The sequence below is a fragment of the Tachyglossus aculeatus genome, chromosome 9, assembly GCF_015852505.1.
Source record: "Tachyglossus aculeatus isolate mTacAcu1 chromosome 9, mTacAcu1.pri, whole genome shotgun sequence".
NCBI classification, from domain to species: domain Eukaryota; kingdom Metazoa; phylum Chordata; class Mammalia; order Monotremata; family Tachyglossidae; genus Tachyglossus; species Tachyglossus aculeatus.
This window is the reverse complement of record NC_052074.1, coordinates 18,797,706-18,818,076: the sequence shown is the minus strand read 5'-3', so window position 1 is coordinate 18,818,076 and position 20,371 is coordinate 18,797,706. Positions and strand designations below refer to the sequence as shown.

The following is a 20,371-nucleotide window of genomic DNA, read 5'->3' as shown; positions in this document are numbered from 1 at the left end:
AGCCCCGTTTGGACAGAGGCTGTGTCTGATTTAATTATCTGGTACCTCTTCTGCCCCTTGGTATAGTGCTTGGCACATAGAGTTCTTAACAAATATTATTATTTTTAGTATTATCATTATTATAGTTTTATCAAGTTAAATTGAACAACTGCATTTATTTTATGCATTTAGGTTATTTGCATGTAGTTGGTATGGATTCAAAATTATCCCACGAAGTGGATTTTTTTGTCATCTATGTGCCATATTTTAGTCTGAGCAAAAAAGAAAAAAATGTCCCATGAAGACTGACACTGTTGTTCAGAGTGTTTACTGAGAGGGCAAATACTGAATGGTTCCTGCAGATCAAGCTGTTCTTTCTTATTTAGAAGTGGTCTTTCCAGCTGAGGGCTTGACATACACTAGTATTTCGACACAAAAAAATGTATAATACCATTTTCCACTCTGTATCTGATCAGTAAATAGATGACTATGATTGTCTTGGGTAAAACATTTGTAGCCCTCCATAGACATAAACTTTTTGAAAGGAACTTAAGAAACATTTTAAGTAGTACTTTTATGGTTCACTCATTCAGTCAATCGTATTTATTGAGCGCTTACTGTGTGCAGAGCACTGTACTAAGCGCTTGGGAAGTACAAGATGGCAACATACAGAGACGGTCCCTACCCAACAGCGGGCTCACAGTCTAGAAGGGGGAGACAGAGAACAAAAAACATATTCACAAAATGGAATAAATATGTACAAATAAAATGGGGTAATAAGTGCGTACAAACATATATACATATATACAGGTGCTGTTGGGAGGGGAAGGAGGTAAGGCGGGGGGATGGGGAGGGGGAGGAGGGGGAGAGGAAGGAAGGGACTCAGGCTTGGAAGGCCTCCTGGAGGAGGTGAGCTCTCAGTAGGGATTTGAAGGCACATCAGGAGCTGCCCGTTATTAGCGCTGCGGAACCACCTCTGCAACCCCCTTATGGTTCTCGGAGACACCTCGGTCTCCTGGAGGGCTCCATCTCGCTCTGTTCCTCAGGGGCTGAGGGGGGGCTTCCTAGGGGCAAACCCTTCTCTTGGGCTGCCACGTCTTGGAGGGGCTTGAGGCTGCTTTTCAAACACTAGTCTATCAGTCAATGTAAGCTTGCTGTGGGCAGGGAATGTGTCTTCTAACTCTGTTATATTGTACTACCCCTAGCGTTTAGTTCAGTACCCTAAACTCAGTAAGTGCTCCGTAAATGTGATTGATTGGTATTTATTGTGTGCCTACTGTGTCCAGAGCACTGTACTAAGTACGTGGGAGAGCACAATATAACAGAGAAGCAGTGTAGCCTAGTGGATAGAGCATGGGAGTGGGAGTCAGAAAGATCTGGATTCTAATCCTGTCTCCACCATTTGTGTGCTGTGTGACCTTGAGCAAGTCACTTAACCTCTCTGGGCCTCAGTTACCTCTTCTGTAAAATGGGGATTAAGACTGTGAGCCCTATATGGGACATGTCCAACCTGATCAACTTGTAGGCACCCCAGTGCCTGATCAATCAATCAATCATATTTATTGAGCGCTTACTGTGTGCAGAGCACTGTACTAAGTGCTTGGGAAGTACAAGTTGGCAACATATAGAGACAGTCCCTACCCAACAGTGGGCTCACAGTCTAGAAGGATGCATAGTAAGCACTTAACAAATGCCATTAAAACAAAAAAAAAAACCCAGAGTTGGTAGGCACATGTTTTCTGTCCCCAAGCAGCTTACAGTCTATATTCTACATATATAAAATATAGGAAAGAACGATGTATTTCCTTTAACCTTTCTTGATTTATTTGCATTTTTAGGCTGTGGAGAGCACCTTGTCCGGACCATACTGGCCAGAGAATGTTCACATGCTTTGCAGGCAGAAGATGCTCATCAAGCTCTGTTAGAGACTATGCAAAACAAGTTCATCAGTAAGTATCCATATTTAAAAACAAAACAAAACCAACCCTCGCCTAATTCTATTTTTATTTTTTTTAGCGTAGCACCGGGAAACAGAACAGCGGTGTTTGTAAAATGCTTACTTATTTATCTTTGTTTTCTTTAATCACCTCATGTCTTTCTGTAGACTATTCCACTTGCTGTTCAGACAGTGGTTATCTGGCAGAACCAGAATCCATTCCTCAGAAATGTTGTGTTGTGAATGGTTGTATTGTATAGGATGTTTTCCCATAGCTTATATGCATTTAGTTGGTATCTGTTCCAGAACCAGCCCCACTGTGATGATAGAGCCTTACAGGTGAATAAAAATTATGCTGTAAGTCCTGTTCCTTGCCCTGACTCCTGCCCTTTTCCCAGAAGTTTTCCTTTCTCCCCTCCCTGAATTCAGCACCCCATCTCTGTTTCATTGTCTTTGAATTTTGGTCTCAGCACCAGCCGTAATGCCTCTCCCCTCTCTGTCCCCCTTTCCTTTTGCTCAGCGTCTTGGCAGTCTTTGACATTAATGATCTCTCCCTTCTAGAAACTCTTACTGGCTTTGGTTTAACTGACACGATACTCTTTTGATTCCCTTCTTACTTCTCTAACTGCTCCATCTCAATCTCCTTTGCTGGCGATAGGAGTAATAGTGTTTAGCACTTACTATGTACAAAGCATTGTACTAAGAAACACATAGAAGAGATATAGACACAGTCCCTGGCCTTGCCGGTGAGGGGGGTGGGGGGTGGGTGCATATCTAAAATGAGGGCTGGGGTGTTGTTGGCAACAGACATGTAAGGAAAGAAAAAGAAACAGAAACCTCAAAGAAGCTGAAAGATTTTTGGCTCCACACGGCTCAGGCTAATAGTTACAGAAGTCACAGCCGGGATTATGCCGGAAAGTTCGGAAGGTTTGCTGCAGATGATCGAGTCCTTCCTGGCATGAAACGGAGGATCATGGAACTTCGAAGAGGGGTGGCATCTTTCTCAGGCTGGCTCTTTGTCGTCTCCTTTCCCGGTAACTTACACCCTTGTTGTTATCTTTGCCACCTCTCTGTCTTTCATCCCCCACATTCAGTCTCTTTCTAAATAATGCTGTTTCTCCTTCCGCAGTATTTCCCGTGACAGCCCCCTCACCTCTTCACCCTTTACAACCGCCACCTGGTTCAAACCCATGACACCTCCTGGCTGGATTACTGCAACAGCATCCTTATTAGTCTCCCTGGCTCAAGCCTCACCCCTCTTCATCCTATAATAGTAATAATAACGATGGTATTTGTCAAGCGCTTACTGTGTGCCAAGCACTGTTCTAAGCGCTGGAGGGGATACAAGGTGATCAGTTTGTCCTACATGGGGCTTACAGTCTCAGTCCCCATTTTACAGATGAGGTAGCTGAGGCCTAGTGAAGTAAAGTGACTTGCCCAAAGTCACACAGCCGACAAGTGGCGGAGCCGGGATTGGAACCCATGACCTCTGACTCGCAAGCCCAGGCTCTTGCCACTGAGCCACGCTGCTTCTCGTACTCCATACTTCATACAACCTGTTTAGTTCATTTACCTCAAACGCTTTGCAAACTGCACCATTTCCTATCTGAAAAAATTCTAATGGCTATCCATTTTCTTTATAGAAAACCTAAATTTCACCAGCTATCTCCTGCTACACTTCTCTGCACTTGTTCAAGCTAACCCACATTCCATGTCCCCTTACAGTCCCATTCCCTCAATCTCTCTGTAGTCTGCAAAATCCCAAACTTCCTTTCATCCACACCTGTTCCTGTCCTGCTCATCATCATCATCATCATCATTATCATTATAATTATATATTTACTATGTGTCAAGCACTGGAGTAGATACAAGTTAATAGACACATTCTCTGTCCCACATGGTGCTCTGTATATATGTGTATATGTTTGTACATATTTATTACTCTATCTATTTATTTATTTTACTTGTACATATCTATTCTATTTATTTTATTTTGTTAGTATGTTTGATTTTGTTCTCTGTCTCCCCCTTTTAGACTGTGAGCCACATAGTGCTCTGTATATATGTATATATGTTTGTACATATTTACTACTCTATTTATTTATTTATTTTGCTTGTACATATCTATTCTATTTATTTTATTTTGTTAGTATGTTTGGTTTTGTTCTCTGTCTCCCCCTTTTAGACTGTGAGCCCACTGTTGGGTAGGGACTGTCTCTATATGTTGCCAACTTGTACTTCCCAAGCGCTTAGTACAGTGCTCTGCACACAGTAAGCGCTCAATAAATACGATTGATTGATTGCTCACAGTCTAAGTTGGAGAGAGGATAGGTATTTTATCCCCAATTTACAAATGAGGAATACGAGGCACAGAAAAGTGAAGTGACTCCCTAAGGTCACCCAAGTGACAGAGCCGGGATTAGAACCCAGATCCCCTGACTCCGAGGGTCATTTTCTTTCCATTGGGCCATGCTGCTTTTCAGAACACTGTTTAATGTTTTCCCTTTTATTTCTTTAATTCAGGTTCAGTATAGAGTTAATGTATCTGACATTGAAAATAAGCTATTTTTAGTGTTTGTCTTTTTCAGATAGCGTGAACAATCTTTCTCTCATTCTCTCTTTGAAACAAATATTTTGTGACTGTATTAAATTTCTAATAGCCTTGAACTGGACCAGACTGAAAGATTAATTTATCGAGGCAAATGGAAATAGGGAGCTAGCAGCAAAAATGTAGCTTTCCTTTATTAGACATATAAAAAACTGAGTTTGGCCTTAGCCCCGAGGTCCTAGTCTTCCTGTTTACAAAGGAATTCTACCTTTCCAAAACTTCTCGGAAGTCTATTCCCACCAGGAGAAGCTGAGGTATTCAAGCTCTCCTAATAGCACGGAATGAATATATAAATTGGCAGATGTACCCCATGTCACCCAGAAATTTAGAAGCCAGAATGAGGATAATAAGAACTCTAAATTTTGGCCATTGGAAGGAATTTGATATACTAACAATTAGAAAGTATTTGAAACATAATGGCATTTAGGGCTCATACATGTTCTTTAAGCATTCACCTCTTACTGACAAAAGAACCATGGATTTGTTACTTGTCCGTTTACTTTCAAACATGGCCAAATTTCAGGAATGCAGATTTGATAGTAAACATTAATGCCTTTGTACATTCCAGGTTGATAGGTTAGCAATCGGAAGATCATTGTAGATTTTATAGACAGAGATGTTTTAAAGAATTCAACAGATATTTTATAATATTTAAAGAATGATGACCACACTTGGGATTTGTTGAACAAATTTCCTGGAAGAGGGAAAAAATATAGCTTTGTTATTACTATTTTGGACACATTGCTTGAACTGAAACTGAATGTCATCATCTCTAGTTATTGTACTATTTATAACCTCTCCGGCTTTACAATCCTACTCTCCAGCTACAACCTTCTAACCTACCTTCCCTCCTCCATTCCACCTACCTGAAAAGTAATGTGGCCTAGTGGATTATATCCCTGTTTAATTTTTTTATCCAACCACACCCTCAACACTGCTCTTACTGAACTCAATTCTTTTGCCCCCTTGTTTCATTGATCTCACACCACCAACTCCTAACTGTAGATCACCTCGTCAGTATGATTCTTCCACTCTTTCATTTATTCAGTCATATTTACTGATCGCTTACTGTGTACAGAACACTGTACTAAGCACTTGGAGAGTACAGTATACCAGTAAGTGGAAACAGTTCCTGCCCACAATGAGGGGGCAGACAGATATTAATGTCTAGAGGGGGAGATGGACATTAATGTACATAACAGAAATAAGCTCCCTGAGGGTAGAGATAATGTCTACTAATTCCAGTCCCTTAGTACCGAGCTCCCCACACAGAAGGTTCCAAATAAATTCCATTGATTGATTTTTTTTTTAACCTGCTTTTGGCAGAAATCCCTCACTGCATCCCATGTCCATTACCCCTAACAACTATTCTAGGTTTTAACTATCTCCTGAAGCCCCTAGTACCCCCATTTCCCACCTCTCTTACCCCAATGATATCACTAACTACTGTCTCAACATGTATGCATGAGCTGCCCAAAGTCTCTCCCAACTAACTTCTCTGCCAACTCTCAAGAGGAGATATCCTGTCTGATTTCAAAATCTTATCTCCTCCATCTGGGCCTTCAATCCACGTTGCCAGCTCATCTTCTAAAAACATTTACACACATTCTTCTCCCCTCCCTGACCACCACACTCCCAAGCGTAAGCATCTGCCATCTGTATCTCCCATCTCAGCATTCACCTTCCATACTTTGATCCCCTGATGCCTTATTTGCAGCCCCAAAATATTTTACTTACCTAGTCACGTTTTATACGCATGCAATCCCCGAACAGTAATTGATTTTGAACGTCTGTACCCATCCTCTAAACATTTGGTCAGGAAATTTGTCTACCAACTCTAGACTCCCAAGTGCAGTGCTCAGAACAGAGCAGGCACTCAATAAATACCATTGATTGAATAATTGATTGATGGGTCTCTGACCCCACTTTTTTCTATCTGAAAACCAAATTGTTTATTTACATTTCAGCTTTAGGGTTTGACTCAATCTACAGGGTGTAGACAGACATCCCTTTCTTGACTACAGTGACCTTAGGAAATATCATACAAATAGTGCCCTAACAGTGACTATAACCCATGTCATAACCAATCATATTATGCAAAAAAACTTCACAATTCCCATAACATTTAATCACATTTAGATCCCAATGTCCAGCAGTTTATAATCCCCACATCCTATATTTATAACCTGAGTGGGGAGATCTCCTGTTTGGTCTTCATTCATTCATTCATTCATTCAATCATATTTATTGAGTGCTTACTATGTGCAGAGCACTGTACTAAGCGCTTGGGAAGTACAAGTTGGCAACATGTAGAGACGGTCCCTACCCAATGACAGCCAAGCAGGCTATCAGCAGTTATATAGTCAGCTCGAGAATGGTTTTGATGATCAAGTCAGTTGTGTGTATTCTTCCTGACCAGCACTGCATGCAACCTGGTGTGAGAATTGCACCTGTCCTGTATCTACCTCAATGCTCTAAGACTGGCAATAACATCCTTGTCAGCTGTGTGACCTAAATTACTTAAATTCTCTGGGCCTCAGTTACCTCATTTGCAAAATGGGGATTGACACTGTGAGCCCCATGTGGGATGTGGACTGTGTCCAACCTGATTAACTCGTATCTACCCCAGTGCTTAGCAGCGCTTGGCACATAGCGAGCGCTTAACGAATACTATAAACGAAACAAAACAAAAAAGACACAAACAGGCTCTTTGCCCCTTAAACCTGGGCTTGATGTTTTCAAAGTCCACACAGTGACCCAACACTGGGGACATCATCATCATCAAAGGTATTTATTGAGCAATTACTGTTTGCAGAACACTGTACTAAGAGCATGGGGAGTATGTACAAGAGGGTGGTTGACACGTTCCTCGACCACAGTGAGCTTTCAGTCTAGAGATGATAGTTTTCTTTCTGTGCAAAACAGTTTCCCACTCAGGCAGGTCACTGTGTCAGACACCTATCTTGTATACCCCCCACCTCCTGCCATCGTTTTTGGAGCAATGAAGCCACAGGACCAAAGTCAGAGCATGTAATGCTCTGAGAGAAGCAGCATGGCCCAGTGAAGACTATGGGCCTGGAAATCTGTAGACCTGGGTTCTAATCCAGGCTCCTCCACTTGTCTGCTGTATGACCTAGGGCAAGTCACTTAACTTCTCTGTACCTCAGTTACCGCATCTGTAAAATGGGGATTAAGACTATGAGCCCTCTATGAACCAGAGACTGTGCCCAACTTGATTATCTTGTATCTGCCCCAGAGCTTAGTACAGTGCCTGGCATATAGTAAGTGCTTATCAAATACCATTTAAAAAAACCATTTAAAATATAATGAAGACCGAAAAAGCATATTCCTCCTGACGCATCAATTACAAATTGAAGAAAGTAACAAGGCTACCTGGAAAGAGCAAAGGCCTGAGAGACAGGGGACTTGGGTTCTAATTCCAGCTGCCGTGTACTTGCTGTGTGACCTCAAGTAAAGGAATTAACTTGTTTGAGCCTCAGTTTGCTCATCTGTAAAATGGGGGTTAAGTGCCTTCTCTCTCCCCCTTAACTGTAGGATATTCAGGACATTGAGATGATTCTTTTTTTTCCAAAACAAAACTTTATCAACAGTCACTAAGCAGTACTGATTTTTTCTTTGAAACTCAGTCCAACTAAATGTTTACAATAAAATATAATGCACGCAATTAGCAAAGCAATGGAAACAAATTTCTGGCTATTGAAAAGTTAAGATAAAAGTATGTTGTTGGCCAATAAAAATGCTGGCTGTGCTTCATTGACAAAAATAAAAGCATAGGACTCTCTAGTAATTATACTAATTGTAGAGGGATATAGATTATAAACATGGAAGCTCATAAATTTATCTTGCAGTTTTATAGTTTAAAGTTTATGGAAATTGTCCCAAATAGGGGCTAGGTCCCTTCAATTTCTATCCCTAAGGGTTATGTCTGCTTACAAAGAGGTTTTGTGTTGATTCCTGAAGAGCAAAAATCAGGATGGCAGAGAGATCCCTTCTGCCTATTCCCTATAGAATAAATTTGGTTCTCTGAATAGTTTGCAAATTGCCCTGCAGAAGAGTTGAGAACTGTGGAAACTAGGACCTAGATCATTTTTAGTGTTCCTACCTCTTTAGCAATCAGTCCTTAGAATTTAGCCATAGTCCCAAAATAATAAAGGATGGAAATGCAATGAGAGAGAGACTGTACTTCGAAACCATTTCATATAAAACTGCCTGAATTTCTGGATGTCCAGTGCTTTGTCTAGAATAGGTGCCCCAGTGTTTCTCGAAAATTTAGTTATCAAAACTGAGCTGTGGTATCCAGAGTAGAGAATTTCATGGCACCAAGATTTTCACTGAAACTGCATTACGGTATCTATTGAGTGCATGCTATGTGCTAAGTGTTAGGGTAGATACCGATACAATGCCTGCCCCTCACAGGGCTCACAGTCTATTTTTATCTCTGTTTTTCAGAAGATGAAACTGAGGCTTAGGGAGGTTAAGTGACTTGCCCAGTTACACAGCAGGCTGGTGGCAGATCTTAGACTTGAACCTAGGTCTCCTAGCTTCCAGTTCTGTGTTCTTTCTACCACGCTAGTCTTTCCGACACATCGTTGTCATTAAATGTTATAGGATTTTGATTCTTCAAGTATGAACTCATAAAGAATGACAGTTCTCAGAAATCCTCTTTCATATTGGCTATAAAGTGTCCAGTTGGAAGATTCTTCTAGCTCTAATATTTATGATCCTGAGATTGAAGTACTATGATTTTTTTTCTCATTTTTCCGTGTCCTAGTTTTTTTGATTTTGGAATTTTGAATCCCCTGGAAACCAAGGAGGTAGAAGTACATGTGGTTTGAAGTGGGGAATCCAGAAATGCTACGCATCAGATGATTTAATAGAAAAGCATAGATTAGAAGCAAGGGGCACCGATTTTCTAAATTCCAACTTTGTGTGTTGGAAAGTTGGTTTGAAAAGCTGAAAACCCACCTTGTTTGCTGAGCTCTGGTGTTAACTGCCATAAAAATGAAACAGCCAAAGGGCTTAGCAGTTCTTGGAAAGCTCCCAGCCTAATTGGTAAAATAGCATTTCTCCTTTTCTTCAGCCCAGGTTTTGATGAATAAACTTAACTTTAAAACTGGAAATTTTGAATTACTGGCACTCCTATTGTTCCCGTAGGGTATTTACCATCAAAACAACATTGTTCAGTTAAATTTCTGTGTGTATATCTTGCTTTAGTTAAAATATCCCTCAAGTTATGTGCGGTGTGTTTCCCTGGAGTTTAGAAACTCTTCAGGGCAGTATTTCTAGCCTTTAGCTTTACTTTAGCTATGTAGTAGGTGAGCTGAGTAACTGAAAATATCACAAAATTGAATGCACATTCAAACTGTAGGTTCAGCCATTAACTCACCCACACACGGTCACTTCCCCTTCTCTCTTTCCACCTTTCTCCCCACATCTTCCATCTTTTTCAGCATTAGCTGGGCTTTATCTCTCGCCCACTGGCCAACCACTTTAGAAAATATACCAAAGGTGACTAACTAGGCTATTTGCTTGCTATAATATGCCCTACTTTATTATCATAAATTATTTAGGAACCCGTGCATATGAGAAGCTATGCATGTGCACCACCATTTTTTTCTGTCTCAAGCCCGTGACCTTGGCATTATCTGACTCATCTCTCCTATTCAACCCACGTATTCAGTCTGTTACCATATCCTGTCAGTTCAACTTGCACAATATCGCCAAAAGCTACTCTTTCCTCTCCTTCCCAACTTATATCATGTTAATCCAAGCACTTATCATATCCTGTTTTGGTTACTACATCAGCCTCCTTGCTGACCTCACTGGCTCCTGACTCTTCCTACTCCGGTCCATACTTCACGCTGCTGCCCAGATCTTTTTCTACAAAAAAAAGTTAAGTCCATATCTTTCTGCTTCTCATGAACCTCGAGTGGTGGCCCATCCACCTCTGTGAAATGCAGAGGATGGTGGATCAAATATCTCTTTCATTTCCAATAAAATCACAGCCCTCCTATTTATAGATGAAAGCCAATTATCTGATCCACTTGGACCTGAGGCTAATTCAGATTTAGTGAAACCTTGCCCATCACAAATTTCTCATTTCAAGTTTCACTTATTCATGATGACCCCTTTAATCACTGGTTTTATGGTTCCTATCTCACATCACTGGATATTTTCATCCAGAGAACTCCACAAACCATAAAACTAGCAAGTCACAGTGAGGTGACTTCCTTTTTGTCAAGTAATATCTCTTTCATTGCTTGACCCTGAATTAAACTGTTTCCAATGTTCTTTACTAATTATTACGCTACTGATATGTTTATGTACTCCCTAGTTTTTGAGAGTTAGATTTTTTAAATTCTCTGTTGAGAACGATGGTTCTGAAATTGGAGCTTGGAATGTATCAACTGAGTAGGTGAGAGGAGGTGTATCATATTGCAAAGGCATGCTGGGGTTTTTTGCTTTTTTTTGCAGGACTCATTTATGTCCAAAGTATCCACAGCTTGGTGCTGATAAACCACTATAACATCATAACTCAGCAGGGGATTGTCTTACTCTCCGTCTTTGTTCTCATGATAGCCAACCTCCTAGGTAGTTCTGTGGTTGGAAATACTCACTATTATTAGCACTAATCACAAATTTCCAAATGCAAATGTGTACATCCGTATTTAGATTTTATTTGTTTCAGTGTCCATAATTAGTCAAATTCAGAAAATAAGCTTCTGGTAGTATCTTTAAACAATATGAAGGCCAGAGTCCTATAATAACCATCCCAATACATTAGATGAGGCATATGGAATTGTTCACATAAACCATTCCTTTAAGACTATTTTATATACCTCTAAGCTATTTTAGTATAGCTGAAGTCTAAAAGTTAAATGAGAAAAAAGTTTGCTCATTGAATAAAACATCTTAATGTTTTTGGAAACTGGATGGATTTACTCTTTCATATATTTTTTCAATTAGGTGACTAAGAAATAGTCATCTACCTAAATGTTTTGCCATGCAGGATATTTTAATTTTAGTCACAGGCAACTTGTAGTCCAACTGCTACAGTTTTGTTGGGATAGAGGATGCGGGAAACAATTTTCTTGTTTAGAAATACCGTATATGGAAATTGTTTATGGCCTATAGCAGATAAGATGGATTGGAAGATTAAGAACTCTGCCAAAGAAAGAAAAGATTGTATCTTGCAGTCTTATAAACAAAACGTCTACTCACTCAGAATAACTAGAAAGAATTGACAGAAATAGCATACTTCATGTGTGTCCAAATGAAACTAATTTATAAGTAAATACCCTTGAATGCATCATTTTGGGACACTCTTTCAGGTTCGTCACCTAGAATGCTTATATCTTGACCAAAAAGGCCAATTCGTTTCACTTGGAAAGTGAGTGGTGTGAAATGTCCAACAGATTCTCCTTTTGCACTAACCTGAGAAAGTTTCATGACAGAAGAATGACAGAAATTTTCAGTTTCTCTCTGTCACTACCTGCTTAGCTACCAGGATAGGACAGCATTAGTCTACAGGCATCCTTCAGCCTCTCAAGAGGATGAAGACCGTGGTAGGTAAGGAACAGCAGAGCCCCACTTGGGACAACCTGCTAAACTTGTATCTCCCCCAGCACTTAGAACAGTGCTTGGCACATAGTAAGTGCTTAAAAAATACTATTATTGTTATTATTACTAAGCATTTGGTAGAGTACAACACAATAATATAACTGACACTTCCCCTTCCCACAACAAGCTTAAAGTCTAGAGGGGGAGGCAGACATTAATATAAATGAAAAAACTGTGGATATGCACATAACCAATCAATCAGTAAATGGCATTTATTGAGTGCCCACTGTATGCAGAATACTGTGCTAAGAGCTTGAGAGAGTATGTTGAAATAGGGTTGGCAGACATGATCCCCGCCCTCATGGAATTTACAATCTAGTGGGATTCCTCTGTGTAGGAAGGAGACTGGATCTATTAGCAGACTCCCACACCACCTCCCCCAATACAAGAAGGTGATGCCCTCCCTCAAACAGGGAGACCTGATCTCTTTCCTACACCTGATTTACTAAAAAAAATCTAAAAAAATCTAAATATGGAAGTACACATTTGCATTTGGAAATTTGTGATTAGTGCTAATAATAGTGAGTATTTCCAACCACAGAGCTACCTAGGAGGTTGGCTATCATGAGAACAAAGACAGAGAGTGAGACAATCCCCTGCTGAGTTATGATATTATAGTGGTTTATCAGCACCAAGCTGTGTACACTTTGGACATAAATGAGTCCTGCAAAAAAAAGCAACCAACCTGATCGCTTTCTTTCAGTTATTATTGTGTTATACTCTCCCAAATGCTTAGTAATAATAATAATAATAATAATAGTGTTTTTTTAAGCACTTACTATGTGCCAAGCACTGTTCTAAGTGCTGAGGGAGATACAAGTTTAACAGGTTGTCCCAAGTGGGATTCACAGTCTTAATCCCCATTTTACAGATGAGGTAGCTTAGGCCCAGAGAAGTGAAATGACTTGCCCAAGGTCACACAACGGACAAGTCGAGGAGCCGGGATTAGAACCCACTGCCTCTGACTCCCAAGCCCGTGCTCTTTCCACCAAGCCAAGCTGCTTCTCTATCAATACACAGAAGCACTCAATCAATAGAAGTGAATGATTGATTTGAGGAAGGAGAAGCAGCAGCAAGGTCAGGTGGCTGAGGTATAGAATGAGGAGAATGAAATGGGAAGAATATTTCAAAGGAGGAGAAAGAGGAAGTGGAATAAAGTATGATGATTACTAACCTATCAGAGACTTTGAGCAATTCAAAACTAAAAGGTGGGATTTGAGGCCCTCTTGACCTCCCCCTTCCCCACAAAGAGAGCCAAATGAAGAACTCATTTTTGTCCTGTGCAACTTTTGATAAAATACTCCTTTATTTTCACCATCAAGCAAATGACATAGAAACTTCCTTTATTTGCCTTAAAGACCTGCTTCTAGAATATACATATGCATGTAAATATATACATATATGTTGTGTGTATAAATCCATATATCTATATATTTATATATGTATATATATGAAGAACTTGGAAACATGGTGATCTTTAGTGCAGTGAGTTGGTGTCCTCTTTGGAATTACCAAGTATTGAATTCAATAGGATACTTATATTTTCTAAGCCTGTGCTTCTTTACCAGTAAAACTTTGAAGAGAGCGCCTTGAAATATAAGAGTTAAATATTAGTGGCACTGTGGAAACATTGCGGGCTTAATAAATTGCAGTGTAACCATAATTCCTTGGCCAATCGTTGCTCTGGCCTGCTAGCCTTGCATGGCTCTTGGAGCCGAGAATCTAGGAGAAGCTGAAGCAAAAGTTGGGCCAGCTGCTACTGAGGATTGCCTTCCAACTTTTACATCCCATCTCTGATTGTGGAGCTCCTGGTGGCACTGCCTGCTGGAATATCTCAGTGGTTCTAGACTTCCATCGTACACCTCATAAGCTTTCATATATACCTTTTCGGAATACCAGGCAGGATGGTTCTGGCTTCCCTACCCAATGAGCACCTGTTTTGTACAAAACCCTGCCGAGAGGGGCTTGAGCTTGGAAGATGACAAAGAAATAAATTTGATACGGTTCTGACCTCAAAAGAGTTCTATCCTCAGGGTGGGAAAATTCGGCACTCAAAATTTTAAACTTGATCCTTACTTTAAAAAAACTAAAGGCTTCTGGGACTGGCATGACTGCCCTGTGACTATTCTAGCCTCAACATGCAAAGCTTTGATCAGATTTTTCACTTTGCCTTTCATATTGTGTTCAGCATCCCGAAGGCCAACTTCTTCCTGAACTTCATCTCCAAGTCACATCACGAAATTCTACATGTGCTTGAAATAGAATGGTCTCTTAAGTCACTCTAAAAAGTAACCTTGTTTCCACATCTGACTGGAAAACAATTACATCAACTTGTCTGGGAAAACAATAACTACCCCACATTTTGACATAGGAATATTGAACTGAACTGTTATAAAGATTTTGTTGAATGAGTAATGTTTTAAAGTAATGTTTCTTTGCATTTGTCTTGGATTATGCAGTTCACTTTATATCAGTTGGAGAACTTTTTTTGAGGGACTTAATAGTATTCAAGTTAGTTTCATTTCATGTTTTCCACTGTTGGTGTAATACAGCCTAATGTAGTCTTGCAAGGTTAAAGAAAGTTACTTTCTTTAGACAGAGGCTATTTACTGGATGCAGTTTGGAAAAAAGGTCTATTTTTTTTTTTTTGTCCATGTTATACTGAAAATTCAGATGTATTACTACTGTTTTTGATTGCTTTTGGTAGATTTTGCATTTGTTCCCCATGTGTTCTGTCACCATGCCAGATGCTCTAGTAGGATGTTTGGGGAGGAAAATGAGGGGTTTTATATATGAAGTATGTTTTTGAAATGCCCACAATGGTTCAGTGTGTGAGATCTTCTCTAGGAGGCCCATGCATCTCAAACTGCCAGGCTCTCAATAATAGAAACCCAATTTCATACTCATTTGCCCAAACCACAGAGATCATTTTTTATATTTGTAACGAAGCCTACGACTTGTTTAAAATTCAATCTAAGGTAGTAAATTCAAGGATTTGGCAGTGTACTCTTCACAGCAGAGAGAGGCAGATAAGTGATCCTTAAAAATGATCAAAGGCAGTCATTTAGTTTGTTTTTTTGTATTTGTTTTTTGTCATTTAATCTGGTGGTATTTCCAATTCCACTCTGAGTTCTGTAATGCATATTTAGCTCTCACTAAAGTTTTCTTGGCAGGTCTTCCTATTGTCTTTGCCAAACAGACAAGTGTGCCAAGATCTGCTGTCTGTACCGTCAAGCCAATACAAGATTTGCCCATCGCAAACAATGATAGTCATCATCAGAAAATAAAGTAGACATGCATGGAGATGTTATTCATATTTTTGGCAGTTGCTTCTGTTTGTTATAAAGTTGAAAGCAAAAGTAAGCTCTTCTATAGAAAAATAACCAGCTTATCAATTTTATCCAGGTTCACCTTTCCTAGCCAGTGAAGATGGTGTGCTTGGAGGAGTGATAGTTCTTCGATCTTGTAGGTGTTCTACGGAGCCTGACTCTTTACAAGATAAGCAGACCCTTCTAGGTAAGATGACATTTTCTTCTATAGGCCTGTGTTTGTTTAGGTGATCTGAGAAGTTAGTCGCAAAGTGGGCAGTTAATAGAACACTACAATAAAGTTTCAACATGAACCAGAGTGACTGATTTCCCCTTCAGTCAATGAATCAATCATTAGCATTTACTGAGTGCCTTCTGTGTGCAGAGTATTGTACTGAGTGCTTGGGAGAATAAAACAGTGTACTTGATCCATCCTGGAATTTACAGTATAGCTGGGGAGACAGACACAGATGATTTACAGACAGGGTGAAGAAGTCATTGAGATAAGGAGATATAATGCTTAAATAGTTGGATATGTTAAGGGAATATGTACAGATGTCCATCGTGGCCTAGTGGATAGGGCAGGGGCCTGCAAGTCAGAAAGACCTGGGTTCTAATCCCTCCTTCACCACTTGTCTGCTGTGTGACCTTGGGCAAGTCACTTAACATCTCTGGGCCTCAAGTACCTCATCTGATTAATAATAATAATAATAATAGTAGTAATAATAATGTTGGTATTTGTTAAGCGCTTACTATGTGCCAAGCACTGTTCTAAGCCGCTGAGGGGATACAAGGTAATCAAGGTTGTCCCACGTGGGGCCTACAGTCTTAGTTCCCATTTTACAGATGAGGGAACTGAGGCAGAGAATAGTTAAGTGACTTGCCTAAAGACACACAGCTGACAAGTGGCAGAGCCGGGATTAGAACCCATGACCTCCGACTCCCAAGCCCATGCTCTGCCCATTGAGCCACACTGCTTCCAGATCCTCTGGAAACTCCTTACCATTGGTTTTAAAGCACTCAATCACCTTGCCCCCTCCTACATCCCATCTCTAATTTCTTACTACAACCCAGCCTGCTCACTTCATACTCCTCTAATGCGAATCTGTTCTCTCTACCTCGAGTTCATCCATCTTGCTGACAACATCTTGCCCCAGTCTGACCTCTGGCCTGGAACTCCCTCCCTCTTCATATCTGTCAGAGAATCACTCTCCCCACCTTTAAAGCCTTATTAAAAGGACATCTCCTCCAAGAAATTTTCCCTGACAAAGCATTCATTTCCTCTTCTCCCACTCCCTTCTGCGTCACCCCTGAACTTGGATTTGCACACTTTGCTCACCCCACCCTCAGCCCCACGGTACTTATGTACGTATCCATAATCTATTAATGCTAATGTCAGGCTCCCCATCTAAACTGTAAGATGCTTGTGCTGCGGGGCTGAGGGTGGCTGAGTGTTTAAGCAATCAGTTGTATTTATTGGGTACCTACTGTTTGCAGAGAACTGTATTAAGTGCTTGGAAGAGAACAGTATAATTGAGAGTGCTATGGGGCTGAGGGTGGGGTGAATAAAGGGTACAATTCCAAGTGCACAGGTGTTGTATATGGGCAAAGGAATAGAGGAAAAGATTGCTTAATAGGGAAAGGCCACTTGGAGGTGTGATTTTAATAAGGCTTTGAAAGTTGTGACAGTGTTGGTCTGTCATATATGGGGGAAGAAAGAGTTCTAGTTTAGAGAAAAGATGTGGGAGAGGAGTAGAGGGTTGAGGATACCCCTTAAGCAATTGCAAGGACTTTTTGCTTGGCACATGGGGGATCAGTGAAAGGGTTTGGAGGAACAGAAAGATGTGTGGGGAGACATGAAGGGGCTGATACAGTAATATAGCTGCTCTCTGATCAGATCTTGTACTACTAGAGTGGCAGCTGTTTGGATGGAGAGGAAGAGGAGGAGCAGGGAGATGAGGCAGAAGTGAGTAGTCAAGGATGATGCCAGGGTTACAGGCTTCAGGAACAGGGCAATGGTGGTTTTACTGACCGAGATAGGAAAGTTAGGAGGGAAATTGCTTAGTTTGGTTTTTAGGCCTATGAAGTTGGAGCTGCTGGGGAGATATCCAAGTGGTGATGTCTAGGAGGCAAGAGGAGATATAAGGATTTGGGTTAGCTGAGAAGTCAAGGCTAGAAAGTTAGATTTGGACTTGTCTGCATAGAGTGAGTGGATGAGTTCCCTGAGAGAGTGGATGTATAAAGAGAGATGAATAGGGGACCCTGAACAGAGTCTTCTGGGGTCACTGATAGGCTGTGTGAGGCAGAAAAAGAGCCAGCAAAGAAAACTAAGGAGGAGAGGTGAGAGAGATAGGAGGGGAAGCAGGTTAGTGCTGTGTTGGCAAACTGAGTACCAAAAGTATTTTAAGTAGAAGGGAGTGGTCCACGGTGTCAGAAACAGCCAGGTGGTCTAGGAGGATTAGGCCAGAGTGCTTTTTGTTTCACCCCTGAATACCACACATCATGCAGTCCTCATTTGAAATAAATTTCCAGTTTTCAATTCTGTCATAGATGACTCAGTTTTATCAGGTCCCAAATGTAACTGGAGTTTTAGGCTCACAAACATCCTTGAAAGCCCAGTGACAGCAAATTCCCAATGGAATTTGTGTGGCTGTGTGGAAGAAAAGGACCAGCTTGAATAAAGGTGATGTTAGAGGCCACACTTACTTATTGCTTAACTATATAGGAGAATTCTGCTGCCATTCCTCAAATGCTATGTCAGTACTCATTAGTTAAGAAAACAGGACAGTCATTTTAAAGAGAGCTCATCCCCCAGAAATGAGAAACTGATAACTCACAGGTTGAAGAATCATTGTTTTGAAACAAAACAAATGCCTTCCAAGAAATTGAAACAACTGAAAACAATTTAATTTCCCTTACCTCTAAGAGAAAACAATATACTTACCTGCTGCAGTAATATCACATACTTTACATGTGTTTTCCAGGCCTCTCCGAAAGTACTTTATAGGAACAACCATGCATAGTGTGATTATTAAACATTTGAACCAAGGCATAGAATTTGCCCAGGAGTACAAGAATGAGTTCACTCTAATTTGAGCTTGCGATTTGATGCATTTAGTGAGTGCTGATACAAATATAATTATATGGAAATATTTGTAATCTCTCCACCTAGACCCATTCTGGTCCTTTTCTGGGTTTCTTATAGCTGAACCCAGTTTGGGAGCTCATTGCTTGACTAAGCTCTGTGGAGTAAGCAAACATTGAGAAATAGCTCCACATTATTCTTTAGTTGGTTATTGACAGTTTGGAAAAAATAAAATAGGATAAGTGTAAGGAATTAGAGATGGAAAGCAATACACTCTAGATAGAAAGCACAGAATGGTTTGGCCATCACTCAACATTGTAAACACAACATTATCTCCATTCCTACTCTTAAGCTTTATGCTAGAGTCATTAAAACAGGGGGCTAAATTTTTAAAGTATGAAAAAAATCACAGTTTTTCTTGTTTTGCAGCCAGCATATTAAAGGTCATCTAAGAAAAGGAATGTACTGAAAGCAGAACATTAAACTATTTTCTGCAAAGTAGAAATGTGTATTATTTCATACTTGAAATTTCTGCTGAAAGATGAAGTTTCAAGTAACATACTTAGCAGTTCTGTGATCTATTGATTATCTTTTTTGATACCCAAATATTGATTTTTTTTTAAAAGGGGACTTTTATAATTAGGAAGTTACTGCTTTTGCAATGTGGTAAAAAATAATATATCCATAGTGCCCCTTTCCTCTCCAAGAAATAAAGTCTCTCATATCTTTTGTTGCTGTTACCAAAACATTTTGTGGTTTCAAAATAAAAAATGTTCGGTCAAAATGATGCTTCCTGGAACATTAAAAGATAAAAGGTCATTTTACTGTAAGTAAAAATTCCAAACCGCCTTTTGGTTTTACTGGCATTAAAATTTTGGCGAGCGTTTATAAACACATGTACTTCAAAGGAGATACATTCTAGTGGCACTCAGTAGTATCAGTCATTTCCATTACATAGTACAGCCCATTTTCAAGATTTTGTGGTTATGTATTTTAGTCTTCATTTGCATTGGATTAAAGTTTAGCCAGTTAGAGGTTTTTATAAACTACAAAGTAGCTTTTAAAAAAGTTTAATCTTTCTTAGGGACTGGAGAAGTGGTAGACTGAGAGGGAGCAGAGGAAATGGGAAGAAATAAACCATGAAAATGAAATGGTATCCTCAGAAGGGGATGGGGGTGGTGATTTAACATCCCTGTGACACTTGTGTTTGCTAAGTATTGTATCATTTTCATCATTTTCACAGCAGCCCCAAGGGGTCTTCGTTTTAACTTGAAAGTGAATCAGGATGCTGAAAGTAACTTGCCCAAGATCATATAATGAATTAATGATTAGGGTGAGGAATTGGTGTTATTTACAATTTAATTTTTCAGTAGAAATGTCTGCTGAAGTGATCACTGGACACAGGGCAAGCTTCACCCTGTAAAGCAGCGTGGCTTAGTGGATAGAGCACAGTCTGCCTGGGAGCCAGAAGGACCAGGGTTCTACTCTTGTCTTGGCCACTTGTCTGCTGTGTGACTTTGGGCAAGTCACTTAACTTCCCTGTGCATCAATTACCTCATCGGTAAAATGGGGATTAAGAGTGGGAGTCTCATGTGGGACAGGGACTGTCCAACTTGATTAACTTATATCTGCCCCAGTGTTTAGAACAGTGTTTGGCACATAGTAAGTGTTTAACAAATACCATAATCATTATTACTATTATTATTATTGTTATTATTGACACACATATCCCTAGTTCCACACCTGAACTTTCCAGACCATCAGGAATCTCGACATCATCGTGCCCTCACTGGGAATATTGAAGTCTTTTTTCT

At 40.1% G+C, this 20,371-nt stretch overlaps 1 protein-coding gene across 3 annotated transcripts in view; it reads left to right on the top strand.

Moving 5' to 3' along the window:
- Nucleotides 1–20,371, top strand: part of TASP1 (taspase 1) — a 129,817-nt gene that overhangs the window by 84,001 nt on the left and 25,445 nt on the right. For all 3 annotated transcript variants that reach the window (XM_038751612.1, XM_038751613.1, XM_038751610.1), the window contains exons 11-12: nt 1,818–1,928; nt 15,570–15,680. In XM_038751612.1, coding sequence (XP_038607540.1) covers nt 1,818–1,928; nt 15,570–15,680 — 222 coding nt within the window. The remainder of the gene's footprint in view (nt 1–1,817; nt 1,929–15,569; nt 15,681–20,371) is intronic.